The sequence below is a fragment of the Maylandia zebra genome, linkage group LG7, assembly GCF_041146795.1.
Source record: "Maylandia zebra isolate NMK-2024a linkage group LG7, Mzebra_GT3a, whole genome shotgun sequence".
Lineage (NCBI taxonomy): Eukaryota > Metazoa > Chordata > Actinopteri > Cichliformes > Cichlidae > Maylandia > Maylandia zebra.
The window spans coordinates 28891086-28914355 of NC_135173.1; the positions used below are offsets into that span (position 1 = coordinate 28891086).

General features: G+C 39.5%; 2 protein-coding genes across 2 annotated transcripts in view; both read right to left on the reverse strand.

Annotated features, from left to right (window-relative positions):
- aass (aminoadipate-semialdehyde synthase) overlaps positions 1-18693 on the reverse strand; it is a 99950-nt gene extending 81257 nt beyond the window's left edge. The window contains exons 1-3 of the mRNA XM_024803105.2: positions 18539-18693; positions 8062-8298; positions 5819-5995 (exon numbers count right to left, since the gene is read on the reverse strand). Coding sequence (XP_024658873.2) covers positions 5819-5995; positions 8062-8280 — 396 coding nt within the window. The 5' untranslated portion in view covers positions 8281-8298; positions 18539-18693. The remainder of the gene's footprint in view (positions 1-5818; positions 5996-8061; positions 8299-18538) is intronic.
- On the reverse strand, positions 10740-14935 carry LOC106676934 (E3 SUMO-protein ligase ZBED1-like). Its single transcript, XM_024803014.2, has 3 exons — positions 14182-14935; positions 13565-13914; positions 10740-11538 (listed from the first exon to the last, which is right to left on the reverse strand). Exons 1-3 carry the CDS (start codon positions 14804-14806, stop codon positions 11479-11481), a joined length of 1035 nt encoding a protein of 344 aa, XP_024658782.2. The 5' UTR covers positions 14807-14935; the 3' UTR covers positions 10740-11478.
- Positions 18694-23270: the final 4577 nt, after the last annotated feature.

Consider the following 23270-nt stretch of genomic DNA (forward strand, 5'->3'; position numbering starts at 1 on the left):
CGATAACCTTAAATTGCACATCCTCTCCCGTTAATGCAGCAGGTAAATAATCAACTAACAGTGCATATCATGTTAGCGCAATCTGCCTTATTACAAAACCTGCCATTACTGTGCATTTAGGTGACCATGATGAGAGAGACAGACAGAGTCTAGCTGGCTCAGATGCTGGCAGTTGTCACTGCAGTCTACCAGTAGCGTCTCCTTTCAGGCCAGGATAGACGAATGTCACCGAGCAGTGACCAAGTTTGTGGTAAAAGGCTTGCACCCATTTGCCACAGCAGATGCCCCCGATTTTCGGTAAGTGAATGTGTTTAATTGTAGGCAGGGACATTACTGGATATTCTTGTGTAATTGCTACAGAATAATTTATGTTATACTTTGTTATTGCTACAGAAGAATGTTTATTTTACATTTACAATTTTTTTCCTGGGGACCCTGTGACACCCCATTGAAAAGCCGTAGGCTGTGGATCTCTTAAGATCTCACTGCTGGGTTTGTAAGGCCATGTTACTCCTAAATTTCTATCTTGTTCAAAGAGAAGATATAAAACAAAGTTCTAAGCTAATCGACCTTAGTGTTCTCCTTTTTTAAAAAGAATCGATAAGAGAATCGATAAAGAATCGAATCGTTAAACAGAATCGAAAATGGAATCGGAATCGTGAAAATCTTATCAATACCTATCCCTAGTAGCAACAGCTAGAAATCTGAATCAGTTTTCATTATTTGTTGAGAAGTTTGGACACATAGTCATTTATGGGTTTTCTTTATTTATGTCTTTATTATTTATTTTGCATTTTAGTGTATTTTGTTTTTAGATTTTTCAAAGTGAATACCAATCATGTTAAACTCCCCAACACCTGTGGGAAAAACTCCTATGCTCCGATCCCCATCAAAAGTAATTTCTCTCTCAGATATATGGTAGACTCCTTTCATCTGTTTATTCCTCACCATCCAATGTTAAATCTGCATGGGAGAGAGAGCTGGGAATTAGCCTGAACAAGTGTTGGAATGTAAACCTCGATTCACACCCACCTCTCTTTATACAATTTCAGGATTCACCTATCTAAAGCCGTCTATCAATTTTTTATACTTAAAATCAATAGCTTCAATAAATGTCAAGTTTTACGTTACCTTTCTCATATATCGATTAGTCAATTGGAGTTCTTACCATTTATCTTATTATTGTTTTCTTTATTAATAAATTCACCTTATTATTGGCAACACAACACCTACTCTTCTTCTGGAAAACAGTGCCCTGTACCACACTCAGTGGCTCCGTGAAGCAATGTCTTTATTTAATCCAATTTTATAATCCTTGATCAGTCTCCTGATAGTGATCCCAATTTCTTGTCCTCCCACCTTTCCAAATCTAATAAGTCATAACCAATGGATCTTTTATTGTCATTGTTTGGACTTGTGACTAAGATTGTTTCACCCTGTCAAACCGCGTTAAATCTAATTTAACTTAATACAATTAAATGAAACAAATAGTAACTCAATCCTACATTGATCAGGACACTCCAAAACTTTGATTTTGTATTCTTTGATCCATTCAGAGGTAGACTTGCTGGTGTGTTTTGGATCATTGACCTGCTGCATAGCCCAAGTGTCCTTGAGTTTCAGGGCACAAACTGACAGCCAAACATTCTCCTTCAGGAAACAATCTCCTTTTTCAGTAAAGAGCCGAATTCATGGTTCCATCAATTATTCCTTTTGTATAGTTTCACTGGTTCTTCTATACTTATACTAAATAATTTTCATTACTTTATATACCACTTCATTTAAATATGACAACTTAATCTATAATAATACAGAGTAACAGATTTTATTTATATTCTATATTAACGAATCAAATCATGCAAATCCATGTCCCCCTTTAAGCAGTGATTACATTGTGCAACATGGATGGTTGTAGACATCATAAGGGTGAAGTCAACCATTTGGCTACATGTGCAATTTTTGCATTCTAATGGTAAATCTCTACAGAAGTGTCTGCCCATAAAAATAAAAAAAAAAACAGGAAGATGAGCAGAAATCAGCACAGACTGTCATGCTCACTGTCTGATGACAATGTAGCTTGCCATCACCAGTGTGTGAATGTGTGTGTGAATGGGTGGATGACTGGATATGTAAAGCGCTTTGGGGTCCTTAGGGACTAGTAAAGCGCTATATAAATACAGGCCATTTACAATGATGTTTAGACCCAAGGAGAACCCAGGAGATATAAAGAATAATCAAGGTTTTATTTCAGTCTTACCCTCACATACTGTGAGATGCGACTCTCTACTGAGAGAGGACCGCTGCTGTCAGGCTACAGCAAGTTCATGAAAAACTTAACAGACGTAAAGCTTGTGAACTATGACAGCTTTGGTTTTAACTTGATCTTAATCCAGTTTTGGTGTTAATGTGTCAAAAAATGAAAACAGTCATTGCTGGAAGCAGTTAACAAGCTTGTTTTCATTAACATTTAAACTGTCTGTGTCACAGTTCTGGGGCGATTCGACCCAGCATTTTGAGTTTATTATGTTTTGGTTTATTTTTTGAATGATGGGTTCTTTATGTTTCTCTGGTGCTTTGTTGATTATTATTATAATCTCTGTTTCAGTTATTCTTGTTAAGAGATTAGTTCTTATGTTTGGTTTTTCTCTGAATTATGATTTGCTTGGGTTTTGAGTAGTGATTCATGTTTCCTGTTTTATTGTGAAAGTCTTTGTCTTATGTTAGTGTGTGCAGCTTTGTTCCCCCTGTCTCATCAGCCCTGATCTCTCCCAGTTGTGTCTCCCTCCTGTTGTCCATTCCCTCATCATTACCCTGTGTAAGCCCTGTGTTTTCCCGTGCTCGGTGTCGCGTCGTACCCTCAGATCCTGCCTGTGTGTTCCAGTTAGTGTTTTCATGTTTGGTTTCTTTTTTGTTGGTGCCAGCAATAAAGCTGTGGTTTTCAGTTATATCTCCGTCTCAGAGTCATGCACTTGGATCCACATCTCCACCAGCCCGCACACAGAGCCCTGACAGTCTGAGCAGGTGATTGAAAGGACTGAAATTAAAGGTGTTGGCTTTTTATCCCAAAAATTGATCACATCACGTGTGTGTGTGTGTGTGTGTGTGTGTGTGTGTGTGTGTGTGTGTGAGTGAGTGAGTGAGTGAGTGAGTGAGTGAGTGAGTGAGTGAGAGAGAGAGAGAGAGAGAGAGAGAGAGAGAGGAGAACCTGCAGGTCTCTACTGCTGTTGGGATTGAATCACAACAAAAATAAAACACATGCTGGAAAATGGAAAATGTGTGTCAGGCGAGTCTTGGTTTCAGGTTTCAACACTCATGCCTGTCATTGACCTTGTGAAGAGTGATCATAGAATTGCTTCACTTTGTCTACAGTGCTTGAACTGAAACTTGAGAAGAGTTCAGCTACTCAAGCAGCAACATCTCAATTAATCGATTTAGGTTATTAAAATATTCACAGAGAGCAACATAACTGCTTGTGGAATTTTGCTCCCAAAACAAAACAGCCAATCACTGCAATGAATAATCAGTCTGTTGTACATGAATAAAGTTTGTAACCAGCAGCTAGTTTGGTGATCAGAGCACAGTTAGCTTGCATTACATTTTTTGTTGTTGCTTATAATAGTCCTTTTAACAAAGACAACCCCAAATGACAGGTGCAACCACTGTCAAGTGTTGAAGCAACACGTACATCTAAATCCTGCCTTAAACCCTCACGCTGTTGAGTTCTTGAACCTAGGATCTTCTTGCTGTAAGGAAAAAGTGCTGACCACCACACTGCCCACCTTTGTCTTTGACTAAGCATATTACTTAAAAAAAGAAAAACTCATACCGTTTAAAAAAAGTTATTTCAAGGCTAGCAAAAGAAGAGAAAAGACACCAAAGAATGCTTGGGAGGAACTTCTTGTACCTCAGATAAATACAGACTTTCCCTGCATCATTTACAGTTGTATACTGGAAACAGGGCTGGGCAATATGAGGAAAACATAATATCACAATGTTTTTGGCTATATCACAATCTATATCACAATATGTTTAAATAGCCTCCAAAAACAAATGTTATTTTCAATCATATAGTGCCTAAAATTGCACTGGTATACTCATTCAAATCGACCACTCAATATTTTTTTCTACTTTGAATAAAAAAAATCATGTTTTAACCATCAGTTGCACACAGAGGTTTTTTTTTTTTTTTTTTTACAGATGACAATACTGTCACAGTAAGTCTCTCTGTGGTCAACACTAGACCTTTAACAAACAAAAGATCATAGCAACAAAAATTTACAGCAAGCAAGAATTCATGAGACAAAACAAAACAGTTAAATTAAAAAGGTTCTCTTTTGTGCTTCTAACCTATAAGGTTATTATAAAAAATGTGATCACCTCAAATTACAGAAACATAAGCCTAGACAGTGACTAAAACAGAGTGACCAAGAACAGTCGCAGGTGTCACAGCTGGTTCATTTAACGTTTTCTTTGGTGTGTGGGGAGACGCTGACATGCAGAGTTTAAAACAGGCTTCATTTTGCAGTGGATGACTTTTCAGCTGGTGGAATACATTTGTGGTGCTGCTACCTTTTGCGGCAATATTTTTAGAGGATGTTTTGCAAATTACCACATTTTGTTCGACACTGTTGTGAAATCGAAATGACAGAGAGTCTCATTATCTCACTCATCTAAAACTCCTGCTGTCGCCATGTTTTTCCCCACCTGGTAGTATATAAACACTAGGGGTGCAACGATACTCGTATCGATATTGAACCGTTCGATACAGTGCTTTCGGTTCGGTACGCATATGCATCGAACAATACAACATTTTTTAATTTATTTTATCAACTTTCCTTCTGACGATGCTGTCTGTGTTGAGCGCTCAGTGAATCTGCGCTCGACAGTGCAGCCTAGGCGGAGTAGTCGAACGCAGATTCAGTGAGCGCAGGGCAAGCTAGCGAGACAGAAGTTAAGCTCTCCTTGCAACATGGCAAATTGAACCTCCCCCACCCTCATTCAGATCTGGCGTTTGGAACTATTTTGGTTTTCATGTGACGTATGACCCTGAAGGTAAGCGCTAAAGTAAAACAGTATGTCGGATGTGCCACGCAATGCTCAATTACATAAGTGCACATAAGTGGTCCGCAGGTGCGCATTCGCTGTCAAAATAAAAAACATGCACAAGATAAGAAGTTGCAACGCGTGTTTGCGTACATAAGATTTTCTGGAGGAGGACAGACATTTGTTTAGAACTCTTAAAGATGTCGAAGAAGCTCCTTTAAGCAATTACTGTGATGTTCCTCCACCTCCAAAGAAATGTCAGAAGGAGTCCGAACCACAAAAGAAGCACGTATTCTCGGAAAAGTAGTTGCAGGAGGTGAGCTGGCTTCAAACAAATGATGAACGAACAGATGTGGTGCGGAATGTGCCGTGAAAATGTAATAAATGACAAATTAAAAAGGTATGAACATTTTTTTTGTATCGAAAAAAATATCGAACCGTGACACCAAAGTACCGAACCGTGAATTTTGTGTATCGTTGCACCCCTAATAAACACACATGCTCAGTGCAGTGTGTCAGGTAGAAAACTTTCCGGTTAGGAGGGGGGATTAATGATGTAATTCGCTGAGAAAAAAAACTCAGCGAATTAAATGCAGACAGCTTAATATTGCCATGGCAATTTATACTTGATGGTTACGATAAAGCCATTTTAACCATCATATTTGGAAAAACTCGTGATACCATCAAGTATATTCGATATATCGCCCACCCCTAACTGGAAACATAAATAAACTGACTGAAAAGCAGGACCACTGCAGGGTATTTTAGGGCTTACCTTTTTCAGTACGTCATCCAAGAGCCCCATGTTGGCTTCCTGAGCTTTAATGGTGTGTGAGAAAAAAGCGTACGTCTTCTTGGGAATGATCTTCTCCTCCGGCGGCCTCTTCACTCCAATTATCAGTGATGCATCTGAAATGTTCTCCTGAATGATAGCCCCTGCCTTCATATAGTACTGAAAGAAAGTACGGTCTAAATGTTATGGCTTACAAAATGTTTTTAATGTGTCTTCAAGTTTGTCTGTATTTTTAGTCCCATAAGCTATACATTTTATAGGTACAATATGTTTTTAGAGGAAGCAAAGATGCCTAAAAGTCACCAAATGTAAAATCGCTAAATACTATCCAAAAAAATTGATTCTGTTAATCTGGACGTAGCATTTTTAGTGGAAGAAACATTTCATCACTCCCCCGAGTGACTTCTTCAGTCTTAGCTGACTGCAGGTTTCCCAATCCTTATAAACAGTACATTTGCACAATGACTGAAACTAGAACCACTGACAAATAATGAGCTGTGAGGTCAGCTTGATCATTACTATGCAAATTGTCATGACCACTGATCAACAACCACTGCTCAAAAACCATTAATCTATGGTCACTGCCATGAGTACAATTCACAGAGAGTTGGGGAATGGCTGCAATAACAGCATTGTGGCCTTAGGCCCCCTCCTTGATTCAGAGATGGTCTTTCCTTTTTCATGTAAATGGCCTCCTTGACTCCGCGCTCAAACCAGCGTTCCTCCCAGTCCAGGATGTGTACATCCTCATCATTGAAAGAGTGTCCACTGGCCTGTAGGTGTAAACAGACTGCGGTCTGATGAGTTAGCTCTTCGCTTGTTGTGCCATCCGCTTTGCTAGAGGTTGTTTGGTTTCCCCGATGTATAAATCCTGGCAATCCTCCTGGCACTTAACAGAGTACACTATATTACTCTGTCTGTGTCAGGGGACCCGATACTTGGGATGGACGAATTTTTGCCGCAGCGTGTTTTGGGGTTTGAAAGTCACAGAAACGTGGCGTTTAGAGAAAACATGTCACAGCTGTTCCGATACTCCTGACACATAAAGGATCACTACGGGTTTTTCGCTTAGGCAGCAGTTGTCCTTCTCTCCTGGATCGGCTGGAGCTTTCTTTTGGCGCCTTCCCAGCTTTGACAAATGTCCAGCTGGGATAACCACATTTACTCAGGGCCTTCTTGATGTGCTGTTCTTCTGCTTCCCTGGCCGCTGTGTCTGTGGGGATGGTGTTCACTCTGTGTTGTAGCTTCCTGATGATGCCCAGTTTGTGCTCCAGTGGATGATGAGAGTCAAACCTTAAATACTTAAAAGCTTTTTGGTTTACGGTACACATCAACTTTTAAATGTCCCTCATTACTGATGGAAATCTTACAGTCTAAGAAGGCTAACCTGCCACTTTTCATATCCTCCCTGGTGAATTTGATGTGTTGGTCCACTGAGTTAATGTGATCCGTGAATTGTGGTACGTCCTGAGATTTGATTTTCACCCAGGTGTGATCCACATACCTGAACCAATGACTTGGTGGCGTTTCAGGGTAGGATAACAGAGCACTCTGTTCCATTTCTTCCATGTACAAGTTGGCCACAATAGTTAAAACTAGGGAGCCCATGGCACACTCATGTTTCTGCCTGTAGTAGTGATCCTTGAATGTGAAATATGTGGAATGAAGACATAGTTCCAAGAGCAAACGTACTTGGTCGGTGAACATCAAATGAAACCATCTGCCTGCATAATGACAGCTCTCATCTTCTCAACAAAATCAAAAGTGTTCTGCATGGTGTTCAGAGCTGCTTACCAACAACTTGAGGATCAAAGCCAGAAACTTTGAGATGTTATAGGTGACCGAGTTGATTATACAGACAATGGGTCTTAAAGGTAAACCCTCTTTATATTATTGATATTATTATTGATATTAATGATCAAGAACCTCACCTCAAAGGTCATTGATCGTCAGTGGTGCTAATTTCAGTCATTATGCAAAGGTACTGTTTATAACGTTGGGGAAACCTGCATTCAGCTGAGACTCAAGGAGTCACTTGGATGAGTAACGAAACGTTTCTCCCACTGAAGACGTTATGTTCAGATGAACAGAATCAACTTTTTGGGATTTCCTTACTTGTATGATCGAGCATGCGTCAAGATATTAAATACTACCTTCATAGATCTGAAAATCAAAACAACACCACCTGAAGAAGTGAAAATTAAACAAAGTATTCCTTCTCTCACCTTCTCGTGAATAGCTCTGCGGTTGGATGGCTGTACCAGGACTTTTACGCCAGCATTTGTGAGTTCTTTGACATGTCGTGGTGCCAGTGGCGCCCTCCTCTCCCAGGGATTGACATCCTCGCGACGTATAGCCATGATGGCCCTGTGGTGCTCATAGCGCCGCTGGGCCCTGAGACTGGTGCACATTCCCTTACCTTGATGATGGAGGATTCGGAACATGACTTCACCTCCTCCTGCCTGAATTAAAAGAAGAGAAACAGAAATAGAAAGGGCAACCTGTGACGAGGCTAGGGAGAGTGTGGCTGAAAGGTCAAAAAATTTGCTGCTGGGAGAGAAGTGACATGAGCTCACAAGGAAGTTGTTCTTCCAGACCAGGAATCATATTAACATGTTATAACATTTAAATTATTTTTAACAACTACAATACTTTATTATTATTGATAATACTCACTTCAGTTTTATTTATATAACACCAAATACCTCAAAGTGATTATTGTTACTTTATCATTATTATGATAAGGTAAAGACCCTACAATAATACAGACAAAAACCCCAGCAATCAAATAATTCTCTGAGCAAGTACTCTTGTTCTATGGCCTCACCAAACTCCTTCCACACCCGAGCTTTTGTTTCAGCTGCCAGGCATTCCCATCAAACACTTTCTATATGTATGGGTGCATCCTCCCTTACAATCTGATCTACCTGACCTGACCTGCAATCTGGGGTGTTTTGGTGCCACATGTACTTATGGACCGTTGTGTTTGAACTAGAGATGTGTGTGACTAGTCGTTCATATGACTAATCGTCACTATTGTCACTAGTTGGAACTGAGGATGGCACGATGCCACCTTTTTATTTTAGATACCGATATTTTAAATTTGGATATCTGAAAAACAAAGGAAGTGCAATATCAGCATGAAATGGTGTTTATATTCAACAAACAATTGTAGAATGGACTCTTGTAGGCTTAAAGGCATCATTTAACATCAGTTGTTTTTCTTGTTTTTCTGTTTTGAGTATAATTTTAGGTTGTTGCCTAAGTCATTGTTGAAGTCTCCCAGTAGGACAAGGGTGTCAGCAGGTGGAGCACCCTCAAACGCCCCACCAAGTGACTCCAAGAACGCTGGGTATTTTAAACTGTTCTTTGGCACATAAACTCAAATGACAGTCAGTGTTCCGTTTGGGTAAGTGGAGCAACCCTCTCATGCACAATGAGAACCTCAGTGTACTGGTAGCAAATTGATGGGATACAAGAATACCCACCCATGGATATTCTGGGGTTGCCTCTCACCGAGGGCAGACTGAAACAGAGCCCATTACAATAGTTCCCAAGCCCAAGCCACGGGTCGAGGTGAGCCCGACTATATCTAGCCAGTATCTCTCAATCTCATGCACTAGTACAGGGCCCTGTCTCAATATGCGTACTTGTGCGTATTCGTGATACGTCATCAGTCGGAGACCAAGTACTGTTCCAATTCAAAGTACGCATCAAGCCGAGAACGCAAAAAAGTCCCGGATGTGTTCTCGCTCCGCCCGTTTTATCGAGCATGCATCGGTGGGGACTTGTGTGGACTTGGTACAACTAAATATCCCAGAATGCATTTCGTCCAAAACTCAAACGCAGCAATGGCGGACGAGCGGGGTTGAAAACTTTTAAATATTACTCTTTCTGCGTCACAAAATAAACTTTTAAGTTATTTTCAAGCGAGAATGTAGCTGTGTAAACTTCAAATATTTGCTCGATTTATCAAGATATCATATATTTCCAAACGCGCTCCGACGTTTTCGGAGACGTCTGTGACCTGCCAGCTCCAAAGAAAACAGCGAGGTCGAGGATCATTAGAGCCGGCGAGAACAGCGGACTCCCGGCACATTGTTTTCAACCCCCCCGCGGTCTTTTCGCTACTCAGGTTAAACAAACCCCAAACCCCAGCAGCTGTCTATTGTACTAAAATAAAAATAAAGGCGTTCTAACATCTCACCTGCTTGTTTTTATTAAGACATACATGTACACTATTTTTATTAATAGAGATTTCGCTACTGAGGTTAAACATGATATATAAGTAACTTAGATCACTTCTAAATGTTAATGTTTGGTTTATTTCAGTGTTTTATTTGTTCCTGAGTAAATCGGTTTGTCTGTGATTAAAGTTAAGCTTCATAACATATTACTCACAGTTAAATTAAGAGGGGACAGCAGTAAAAACTCCGGACCTGTGACATCATCATGTACGCTGGTGTTCCAGTTGTACAAATCACGAGTCCGTGCTCGCGTTCTCGGCAAGTCCGTACTCCCGTGCGGTCCAGGCAAGTCCGGTCTCGCCGAGAACGCAAGTACATACTTCCGTACTTAGAATTGAGAAAGGGCCCAGATTCCTTCCCCCACCAGCGAGATAATGTTCCGATACCCAGCCTCGATAGCCAGGGACTGGACCCCCAGTTTCCAACGATGATGGCAGCTACTTAGTTTTAATATTTCTCTTTCTGAGTCACAAAATAAACTTTTAAGATATTTTCAGGCAAGAAGGTAGCTGTGTAAACTTCAAATATCTGCTCGATTTATCAAGACATCACATATTTACAAAAGTGCTCTGACGTTTTCTAGGGCTGCTCGATTATGGCAAAAATGATAATCACCATTATTTTCAATGAAATTGAGATCACAATTATTTCACGATATTTATTTAACAATAACAATGCATTGAATAATTGCTTTAAAGATTGTTTTATATTATTTTTTGACAATGTGCAAATTCTGATAACCGTCCAAATGTTTGCAATATAAAAAATAAATAAAAAGATGTAAACATTAATGTTTAGTGAACTTCAAACTACTGCATAATATTTATGCATACAAATAACCAAACATCAAGGCAAGCTGTGTAGCCACACAATGCACAATTGCATCAAACTGACATTGAGGTATGTCAACTAAAGTTGCTGCCTGAACAAAAATAAAATTAAACACTGAAAGTAGTACCTTTTATAAGAAATAAATAAAAACTAGTAGGCCCGAGTCCCATACAATCTCAAAATGGCTCAACAAAACATGGTTCCTGCAACCTTTCAAAGGTTTTTAGCCAAAAACACCAGCCTATTGACATGATCAGGCTTCAGGGATGCACGCAGGCAGTTGACAACATTTCCACCAGTGCTAAAGACCCTTTCTGATGAGGCACTTGTGGCTGGGATGCAAAGATATTTCTTTGCCAGGATGGAGAGTCGTGGGAAGAGGTTCTGTGATAGCTTCCACCACCCCAGTGGGTCTTCCTCTGTGTCCAGGGTCCCTGCCTGGAGGTAGGCCTGAAGCTCAAAAGCTATGGCCTGGTCCAGTTGAAGAACATGTTCTGCACCTGGAGCTGTGCTGTGAGGGGCCTTAAAGAAGCTGCTTAGGCCCTTTTTCCTCTTCTTTTGGTTTTATGCACCATTATCAGCAACCTCCGTGTTACCAACGGGTGTCCCCATCACTATAGCCTCCTTTAATGGGACAAATATAAAATGACAGCAACACAGAATGAGGAACCAGTTTTATCTGTCTCGGGTTTGGCATTCTAAAATACAATCCTTAAATAATTACTATAAATAATGATAGATAGATGGATAGATAGATGGATAGATATATGTTTAGTATCTTTATAAATACCATGATGGACTTCATTTCCATTGTCAGTCTGGCTTTTATTGTCTCTTGGCTGACCTCGCTTACATACAGTGGGGCAAAAAAGTATTTAATCAGCCACCGATTGTGCAAGTTCCCCCACTTAAAATGATGACAGAGGTCAGTAATTTGCACCAGAGGTACACTTCAACTGTGAGAGACAGAATGTGAAAAAAAATCCATGAATTCACATGGTAGGATTTGTAAAGAATTTATTCGTAAATCAGGGTGGAAAATAAGTATTTGGTCACCTCAAACAAGGAAAATCTCTGGCTCTCACAGACCTGTAATGTCTTCTGTAAGAAGCTTTTCTGTCCCCTACCTGTATGAATGGCACCTGTTTGAACTCATCATCTGTATAAAAGACACCTGTCCACAGCCTCAAACAGTCAGACTCCAAACTCCGCCATAGTCAAGACCAAAGAGCTTTTGAAGGACACCAGGAAAAGTATTGTAGACCTGCACCAGACTGGGAAGAGTGAATCTACAATAGGCAAGCAGCTTGGTGTGAAAAAATCAACTGTGGGAGCAATCATCAGAAAATGGAAGACATACAAGACCACTGATAATCTCCCTCGATCTGGGGCTCCACGCAAGATCTCATCCTGTGGGGTCAAAATGATCATGAGAACGGTGAGCAAAGATCCCAGAACCACACGGGGGGACCTGGTGAATGACCTGCAGAGAGCTGGGACCAAAGTAACAAAGGTCACCATCAGTAACACACTACAACGGCAGGGAATCAAATCCCGCAGTGCCAGACGTGTTCCGCTGCTGAAGCCAGTGCATGTCCAGGCCCGTCTGAAGTTTGCCAGAGAGCACATGGATGATACAGCAGAGGATTGGGAGAATGTCATGTGGTCAGATGAAACCAAAGTAGAACTTTTTGGTATAAACTCAACTCGTCGTGTTTGGAGGAAGACGAATACTGAGTTGCATCCCAAGAACACCATACCTACTGTGAAGCATGGGGGTGGAAACATCATGCTATGGGGCTGTTTTTCTGCCAAGGGGACAGGACGACTGATCCGTGTTAAGGACAGAATGAATGGGGCCATGTATCGTGAGATTTTGAGCCAAAACCTCCTTCCATCAGTGAGAACTTTGAAGATGAAACGAGGCTGGGTCTTCCAACATGACAATGATCCAAAACACACCGCCCGGGCAACAAAGGAGTGGCTCCGTAAGAAGCATTTGAAAGTCCTGGAGTGGCCTAGCCAGTCTCTAGACCTCAACCCCATAGAAAATCTGTGGCGGGAGTTGAAAGTCCGTGTTGCTCGGCGACAGCCCCAAAACATCACTGCTCTCGAGAAGATCTGCATGGAGGAATGGGCCAAAATACCAGCTACTGTGTGTGCAAACCTGGTAAAGACCTATAGTAAACGTTTGACCTCTGTTATTGCCAACAAAGGTTATGTTACAAAGTATTGAGTTGTATTTTTGTTATTGACCAAATACTTATTTTCCACCCTGATTTACGAATAAATTCTTTACAAATCCTACCATGTGGATTCATGGATTTCTTTTTTCACATTCTGTCTCTCACAGTTGAAGCGTACCTCTGGTGCAAATTACTGACCTCTGTCATCATTTTAGGTGGGGGAACTTGCACAATCGGTGGCTGACTAAATACTTTTTTGCCCCACTGTATCTCAGTTTGAACCTTGGGTCCAGGACAGTGGCCATGTCAAGCAACTCTTGTGTTGGTGAGTCACCATACTTTTCATTTAGGTACTCCAGTATTCTCCTCTTGATGCATTTTGAGAGGTCTGTGTCATCATCTTGCTCAGCCAAGACTGAGTTGTTAAATAGGTGGAGTGTTGGTTTTATTAAAGACACACTCACATATTTCTCTTCAGAAAGTGCATCAGTGAATTCAACCAGAGGTCCCAAGGTCTTGTTGATGGCCTCAAGGACATCAATGTCCTGCCATGAGGGGATGAGGTGCCTGGTTCCTTTGTCTTGGGAGAGGACATGGGCAATGACCTTCTGCTGCTCAAGGACTCTGGAAACCATGGCCTGCCTAGATCCCCATCTGGTTGGACATTCAGTCTTTAAGGAGTGGTCTGGCAGTTTGAGGTCTATCTGTGCCCTTTTCAGCTCTCTCTTTTTTTTCCAACTGAATGAAAAGGTGCTGACCACTTTTTTGCAGACCCCCACTGCACGCTCAATCCTGTGATCTTTCATGGCTCTTTCTATAAGAACATAAAAAATATAAACAAGCATTATCAGGATGATGACTGTCATTTCCTTGAGTGTGAATGAATAAGAAAAAGTGATGGTAGCTTATTTATGTGTTTGTATAATTCATAGAAAATGTGTTTGACTGTGAGAATGAATAAAAGTATCTCTGAATTTAAATTGTTTTTCATTTATTATATTCATTCGAAGCATTATGTTGTATACTTATTGAAAGAAAATCACATTATGCATCATATTCAGTAGGAATTAGGCCTACTCACCTATGGCCAAATGTAATCTGTGCCCAAAGCACTGGAGCCTCATCCAGCCATTCAGTTCTGCAGCCAGTATGACATTTGCAGCGTTGTCTGTGGTTATACAGACGAGTTTACTCTCCTCCAGATCCCACGTAGCCAGTGCTTGTTTCAAACCTGCAGCTATGTTCTGTCCTGTGTGGTCTTCTGGGAAAAAGGATGTCTGGAGACATTTCGTTTTCATGTTGAAATCCATGACAATGAAATGTACCGTGAGGCTCAAATACGGCTCCATGGTGCGGCTTGACCACAAGTCCGTTGTGGTGGCAAAATATTGGGCTGTAGGCACTTCCTTTGCGACACCATCATGACACTCGTCATATAAAGCGGGAATCGCCACTCGACTAAAATAGTGACGAGATGGCAAGTTATACCATTTGTCCAAAGTGTTGATTAGTTTCTTAAAGCCGGGGGTGTCCACTGTGTTAATTGAGCATTGGTCTTTGGCGAGGAAAAACGTTACCGTGTTTGTTATCTCCTTGTGTCTCTGGGAGCTGGTGGGATATTTAGTCGCGTTGTACATGGTAGCGTGAATGGAGGTCTGTGAGGATGAAGCATGTGTTGTTGAGGGTTTTTCTCTATGCTCCTTCATTGTTTGATCGTATGTCACTTTGTGAGCGGTCTTCAAATGATTGAATAAATTTGTAGTGTTGCCCTGTGGTGCAGCTACAACACCGTAGCAAAGTTTACACACTATATCGACTTGATCCACATCGGACTCCGCGAACCCATAATGTTTCCACACCACTGAAGTAGTTTTACCTCGCTTTTCAACCAACGGCATTCTTTCTTTAGCAGCCATTATCCTCTCCAAATAACGTCTGCTTAGCTCTCCTCAGATACTCTTAATTGATGTGACACGTGTTCGAAACGCAGAGAGGTGCGCTCGATTTGCCACCTCACAAGAGTAAAGCACGAGGGAGGTGCTAATAATCGGCTCAGTCATTTTTAATGATCGTTGAAAGCTCAGATCGTAATCGTGATTAAAATTCGATTAATTGAGCAGCCCTAACGTTTTCTGATTAAACAGAAATGTGAGATGGTCGAGAATTTGTCCTGTTATATTTGAGGGAGCAAGGAGCAGACGGCTGAGTTTATTAAACTCCACCGAGACAATCTACAAATTTCATTAAAAGTTTAATAAACTATTATTTTGTCTTTATTTTTAGTTAGCACATACCTTAAACACTTCAAGTTGTAAGCTAATGATAGTTAAATAAGAGCAGACGCATGCTGGTGCAATAGGCTGTATGTTTTACATCCAATGGATGCATGATCTGATTGGTTGACTAATCACAAAAATAATCGGTGACTAGTCGACTATCAAAATAATCATTTGTGGCAGCCCTACATCCATGTACATACTGGAAATGACAGCTTCAACATGGCATTTAACCTTTCATTAGTCAACTGGCTTGATTCAAAATGCAAAAGAACCCACCCATTATTTTAGACACACTCTAGATCTTGTTCTGACATTTGGCATAGAAACTGATCATTTAACATTATTTCCTGAAAACCCTCTTTTGTCAATCCATTTCCTACTAACATTTACATTTACAATAATGGATTACACCTAGAGCTGGGCGATAGAACGATAACGATATGTATCGCGATATAACTTTTACTCGATAGAGAAATTAAGCTATCGCGATAGACCTCGCCGCTCTTGTCCTCTTAAAAAAAAAAAAAAAAAAAAAAAAGGTCAGCCAATCCAAATCAAGTAGCGCAGAGCCGAACCAATCACAGCCACAGCGTCACGTCGCGTGACTTGTTATGTACAGCACAAGTGCCAAGCCGCACGTGTGTTTGTTTGGGAAGCAGCCAGCGGGTAATGGAGGAAATTAGTGTGCCGACTAGAAAAATCAACCGAGCGTGACCGAAGAGAAAACAGATGATGGTTCCAACGCCGGAGAGATTGTCGAACAGAAGAGCCATAGAAGTTCCGTAGTGTGAAGGTATTTCGGCTATTTCAAGTCTGACAAAAAACAGAGTAGCGTGCACTGTAAATGTGCCGAAAGCAAGTCTGGAAATACAATAAACTGGTGCATGCGTCACACTGTGCGCCACGTTATTGTTTCGGTGAAATGAATTTCTACAATACTGTTACTGTTAATTCTACTCTCTGCAGTGTTTAAATGCTTACATATACACACAGTTACTGTCCCTCCACACATACGACTCGGTTCTGCTTCTATGCCCCAGCTTTGTTTACTTTTTCCCACCGAGGCTTCTAGACTTCTGATTGGCCAACATTTCTGCACGGTTAGGAATCTAGCGCCACCTGCTGCTTTGACATGTTCATAGCAGCGTTTTCCTTCATTTCTGCCTTTATGTGTGGACGGGATTATTTTTTAAAACGAAAACGGAAAATCTCCGTTTTCAAAAATACCCGTGTACGTGTGGACGTAGCCTCAGTGTCTGACTGGAAGCGCTAATTCGTCATTCGGCTTTTGTCAGACTAAAGTAACTGTTAAAACTGTTTGAAAAGCTCAGCTATACAACAAGGAGAGATTGAGAATTTCCTTTTAGTTCTCAGTTTATTTGATATTGACAAAAGTTAGTCAATTTTGTCTGTTCTTCTGTAAAACAAACTAAGATTTATTTTTAGAATTAATATTTTGTTTCTAAGTGGAATTGACAATTTAGTCTGTTTCGTTTGTTCTATTTTGAAACTTAAACGCTTTAGCAGCTGCCTTTTGTGTAGTTTGCAATATTTGCCTTTATTTATCTGAAAAAGTCTCATGTTCCTTAAGTACATCTACCCTGTTGAACTTATTATGGGAAATAAATATTTAAATAAAAACAAGCTGCTGATTATTTCACATTTTACTTGTGAGCAACGGCACATTTAAATCTTACAAATATAGTTATTTGGCTTATATCGTGATAGATATCGTTATCGCCTGAAATGAAAAAAACATATCGTGATATGAAAAAATCTCATATCGCCCAGCTCTAATTACACCACAATGGAATAGATTACATCACAGCAGATGTCTTTCTGAATGCGCTGTAACCAAGTTTAAGGATATAATTAATCCACTGATATCTTCTTCAATGCGGAAAAAATTGTAGAGCAGCTACCTGAAGCTACTCCCACAGAGGTTGATTATCTTGTTATTATTTTTACTTCTTCACTGCATTCAACTCTAGATATTGTAGCTCCTCTAAAAAAGAAACCCTCACATCAGAAGTACTTGACTCCCTGGTGTAACTCACAAACACGCACCTTAAACCAGAGTACTCCTAAGCATGAGAGGAAATGGCGTCTCACCAGTAGGGCTGCAGCTAAAAATGATTTTGGTAGTTGACTAGTCTGCTAGTTTTTTTGTGATTAGTCAGTTAGTCAATGATTATTTAAATAACTCTTATCTCTGTGTCCTCTGGGAAAATATCCTGTTCTAGTTTCCAGTACCTCACCTGCTTAAGTCTGCCCACCTTAATATCACCCTGTTGTCTTGTCCCACGAAAAATTAAAATAATGACCTAGAAAATCAATTTGAAAAAAATTTATTTTTAACAATATTCAATAAGACTGTCAGAATAAAAATGAAATAAATACAAATATTAAGTAATACAAATTAAAATACTAGTAGTATTTAAACATAAAAAAATAATGTGTACATGGGAAACTTTAAAAAAAAAAATTCCGTGTACAACCATATCTTTTTTTTTTTTTTTACCACTCAGTGGAACAAACCACATTTAATATTGTTACCAGACTGCGTTTTGTTATCTCTTGTAACTCTCCATTGAATCTTGGGCTTCAGTGCCTTATTGTTGTGAGGACTCTACATTAAGGCAAAAGGTTGGTAAACAATTAAAATGAATATACTTCACAACACTTTAAAACGATTAAAATGCATGTTTTGTCCTGTACTATTATTCTGCTTTATTCTGTATTATTTTTGATGTAACTGCCATTTCCCATGGGCCATGCCCAAGTCAGAGTAAGGCTAAACAACACCTCAGTGCATTCGCCAGACACTTTAGAAATGCTCCGGAAAACGTAAGAATAACAAAATTGGATGCTTCTGTTAAGTGAGCCTTAATTACCACGGCATATGAAGTACATTGCACTACTTTGTGATCGATAAGCTTGTTGAACACCACACAACACCAAACAATCATTGTCAAAAATCTAACAACACAGACACAGCAGTAAAATCAGTAAACGTATAAGTGGACCTCAGCGTTGATTTTAGCTAGCAGTGTGGCTTTAATCGACAGTCTGTTACCACATGAGTCAGTTCTGTTCAGAACGCTTAACATTTCAAGCGCTCGATAATGGGCTAGACGTGCTGCAGCTACCCGAACCCACCTTACTGACTGCTTTCTCTACACCACAACGGTTCCAGGCGATGAAATTTGGCGACTATTCACCGAAAACAGTGGAGGTGAGAAGACGTTCAACTTTACGCAGACACTACTTCGCACGCGCACAGGCTGAACCAAGCTACTTCCGGTCACTATTTCAAAATAAAAGTAAAAAGTAAAACCTCACGTAAGATGACAACATTCTACCGTACGTACCTACATGCAATGTGATACGTAATATAATCTAACGTAATGAAACCAGCAGAGGTAGAGGTCCTACAGGGTATGACCGTTAGTGTTACGAATGCGTACGTGCGTAAGATATGTAAGCTAACATGGGTAAAAATTACAAATATTATTTTTGTGCAGATTTTGAGGACTCACAAATGCGTGCATCCACAAATACGAAGCAATTTAATAACATGTAAACCTATTTTATGAATGCGTTCATTAAAACCTGGATAAATAGTGATTATTTACACACAACTTATTAAGTTCAGTTTAAAAGTTCTCTTAAAAACTCTTCTTTGCATGCAAACTTCTAAAACTTCACGTAACATCCATCTCGCTCTCTTAAAAAAACCTTAAATGAGTGTGCACCAATCGCCTGATACGCACAAGTCACGTCTCACGCCCACGTGGGGTTTGGAAGCACTGCCAGCTTCGCACAAATCCACAAATATAAGCCGCGTTCAATTCCCAGTGTAAAACTGGGACATCTGGCCTTTCACTGTTCTTCTGCATTTTTTTTTTTTAATGAAGCGTTCCTTTTTTTTTAAATATAAACAGAACAGCTTGTCGCCCATCTACCAGAAAACATAGTTTTAACAATTAGGCATTACACAGTAGCCTATGAAGGTTTATATATGTTTTAAATAATTTGCTGCTACATCCTGAAGTATTCAGGATTAGTCATTAAGCTAATTGTGGCTCTAACTCGGGAGGTTGAGCATTTCAACTACTAATCAGGATTCAGTGCCTGCTCCAGTTTACCTGTCTCTAGTATCTAGATACTAACCCCAAGTTATCTCTGATACGTCCATCCAAGTATGTGTTTGAATATTAGATAGAAAGTACTTATGTAGAAAAAAGTTCTGCGTATAAATGGGTGAATGAGGCAGTTTGTTCGAATTGCTTTTAGTGCTCGGAGTAGAAAAGTGGAGTAGAAAAGTGCTATATAAGAACCAGTCAATTTATTATCAGAGAATGCCTGATTTTTCACAACAGGCCTCTGTGTAGCATCTATATTTTTTTTATATATTTTATTTATTGTTTACTCTATTTAATTTGTAAAATATGTGTACACACACACACACACACACACACACACACACACGTAGAAAAACATTTAGTATTCACATCCAGAAATGCATATACTATTATATATTGTACATATATTTATTAGTTTCAGATGTAGCCATTCTTGTATTTTGCTTGTTTACATTATTGTATTTTGCACAACTCTGTTGCTTGTGAAGCTCGCACACAAGAATTTCACTCACATACTGTACCAATGTACCTGCACATGTGATGTGACAGTAAAAGTGATTTGATTTGATTTGATTTTGATTTGATAATTGCTAATACTATTAATTTTCTAGTAGAGGGGTTATGGGCTGTTTGGTTTGTTTAGAACTGTCAGTTGTTTTGTTTCTTTTTTAAAAAATTGAGGAGTACAGAGAAGAGTTTTACACAGGGACATGGACGCAGGTTACATTTGTGGATCTGTGCAAAGCTGGCAGTGTGAAATTTACCTCAAAACCCCATGTGGGCATGAGATGTGATCTGTACTCGTGAGGCATCAGGCACTTGCTGCACACGCATTTAAGGTTTTAGTGAGCAAGAGATATGTTACCAGCGGTGGACGGCGGTGGATCTAGAGAAATTTTCTTAGAGTGACATGAGGGTGGCACGGATATCAAATGGAGTTGCCAAATCAAAGGCATTTCTTAATACAGATGCAGGGTTTACATTCTGTAATATACATGTAATATACATGGTTAAAATACATTAAATGCAGTAAGTACACACGTTTCACAGCTAAAGACATTTTTATTTCAAAAAGTTCATAATTAGACCAGGGCTTTTATGATTGTGTTGGGTTTTTGTTACCTCTCTTGTGAAGCACTTTATGACATCTGTCTATGTAATGTGCTATATAAATAAACTTTTACTTAAACATAGCACAACCTCATGTGTCTAAATTTAGACTTATTTTTTCATTGACGTACTGTATTAACATAGTTGATCTAAAATCACACAAAAAACATCCCAGTAGGGAAAAACCACAAACATGTTTAGTGAATAATTTTCATAATTTGAAATGCAAATATACATTTAACAAACTTTACAAATTTTGTAAACAATAAAGTTATACACAACTATTTACCTAAAAATGCAGCCAATGCCTCTGGCATTTTTTGTATAACCATTTAAAACTAATGAACTACTAAAACTAAAATTACAGAACAATTAGGTTTGACAATAAGATGCCGCAAAAATTATTTGTGCCACTCCAAAAAAAAAGTTTGTTCGCCACAAGACAGAGGAGAAATTCCCTGGCCTAAACCCTGCTTCCCTGACAACAGGAGGTAAATGGACTGGTTCTTATATAGCGCTTCTCTACTCTGAGCACTCAAAGCACTTTATACAACTAATTCATTCACCCAACTCATTTAAGTTGTTAGTGCTCACTATCTAACATTCATACACATTTACACTCCTGGATGCATCAGAGAGCAACATGTGGTTAGCATCTTGCCCAAGGATATTTGGCATGCAGACTGGAGCAGTCTGCCAGCCTGGGATCGAACCACCAACCTCCTGGTTAGTAGCTGACCTGCACTACCACCTGAGCTACAGCCAGCCAACCAAGGACAGAGATACAGGTGTATCCCACTTGGAGACAGTGATTGCATTACAATCTGCCTTTTGTGACATTTTAGCAGCAACTGTGACATTCACTAGTAATCTCATTATTCTGGAGAAACCAAAACAAACGACCACACTACACACTAACAATACACTCCAAACAAACTAAACATCACAAATCTCTCTCGTCTCAAACTCACTGTTGATCTCTCCGCAATCACTGCCAAAATTTTCCCTGCATCCTAAACAAACAAATGTCAGGTGTTGCCATATAATTTTTTTTGATTGGTCGAGATTTTTCTACCAATAGGAAATGGGAGGCACTGTTTTTCTTGGTTTATTTTTGCGCTGTCCTTGAAAATGCCATTTTAAATGCTTTTTCCCCACAATAAATGTAACGACAGTATTCATAAAAAATTATCACATATGTTTTTTTGATCATAACTCTGATTTTAATGGCATATCAATAAAAACTGAAAACTGGTATATAGAGTTTGAAGTCCGAACTTTCAACACAAGTTGGCTGCAGCTTGTTGCTGTGTCAGCTTACATTGGTCATGTCGACCCCAGAGAGTTAATAACACTCACCTTTATTCCATTTCCAGACTGTGTTGAAATCTAAAACACAGATGAGCTCGGCACAGTCATAGTGGGTTGCTACTGACAACAAAAAATAAAGCTGTTCCACGCTATGAGATGAACCATTTTTTAATGGGTGAGAGGGGTTAACACAATGCAATATATTCACTTTTAGAATTTACATTCAGTGTTAATTGTAGCTCAAAGTGTTAATTCTAGCTTATAAACAACGATGTCATTTGCAAAACTAGGGTGGGACTAGGGGTGGCAAGAAATTATTTTAGGGTGGCACATGCTACCCCATACCAACGCTGTAGATCCGCCCCCGGATGTCACCTGTAGTTTTAGACATGTATACATAAATCAGTTGTATCGTAAACAATCGGAACACCTTGTTTTCTGGTTGTTGAGCAGCCAGTCTACTCTCCTCTACCCTCTATGGGTTTTTTTGTCTTGTTTTTCAGCGAGACATACCACGTCGACATGACTGGACTGGTAATCTGCCATAACCGGCATTTGCACGGAGGACCGACAAGTCCTCGAAGGGCAGCTGCGCACGTACAAGCACTGTCAGCAAGCCTATTCGTTCGTTCCAAAAGTATTGCAAGCTCTTTCCAAATATCAATAGTGGATTAATCAATCAATGTTTATCCTCTACGATCTGTACTACTGAATGGTTCAACATTAATAATATATATATATATATATATATATATATATATATATATATATATATATATATATATATATATATATATATATACACATATATTTTTTTTTTTTTTTTTTTTTTTTTGGAAATGAAAAACATTACCTCAAACATACACTATAAAAAATGTCTGAACTTTTTTTTGTTGACTAACAGGTTAAACTTCTTTTTTTTTAGCCCATGACACATTTATATAACAGAAGCTAACCCAAAGAATGCTTTAGAGACAGACACATTTATAGTCCAGGTCTCCAAAATACCGGGTTTCAAAATACATGATATATATAAAGTGCCTTCACATCTTTCTGGGCCTACAAAATCTACTACGTATATGGCTTCATGATGCTGGTCCGGGATTGTATGGATATTTTTGTGGAGACTGAATATCAGTTTTTTGTATTGCTTTCTAGTGGGTGAGTGATGGTGTTCACTGTGATTGAGCAACGTCCATTTAGTAAGTGGGTTTCAGCTGGGTGGCTGTGCTGCCCTTTGCGCCTCGAGCTTGGTACACCACTGAAGACTAGGTAGGTAAAGTTAGGGTTTTATTGTTTTTAGCATTTTAGGCTGGGAGTTGCAC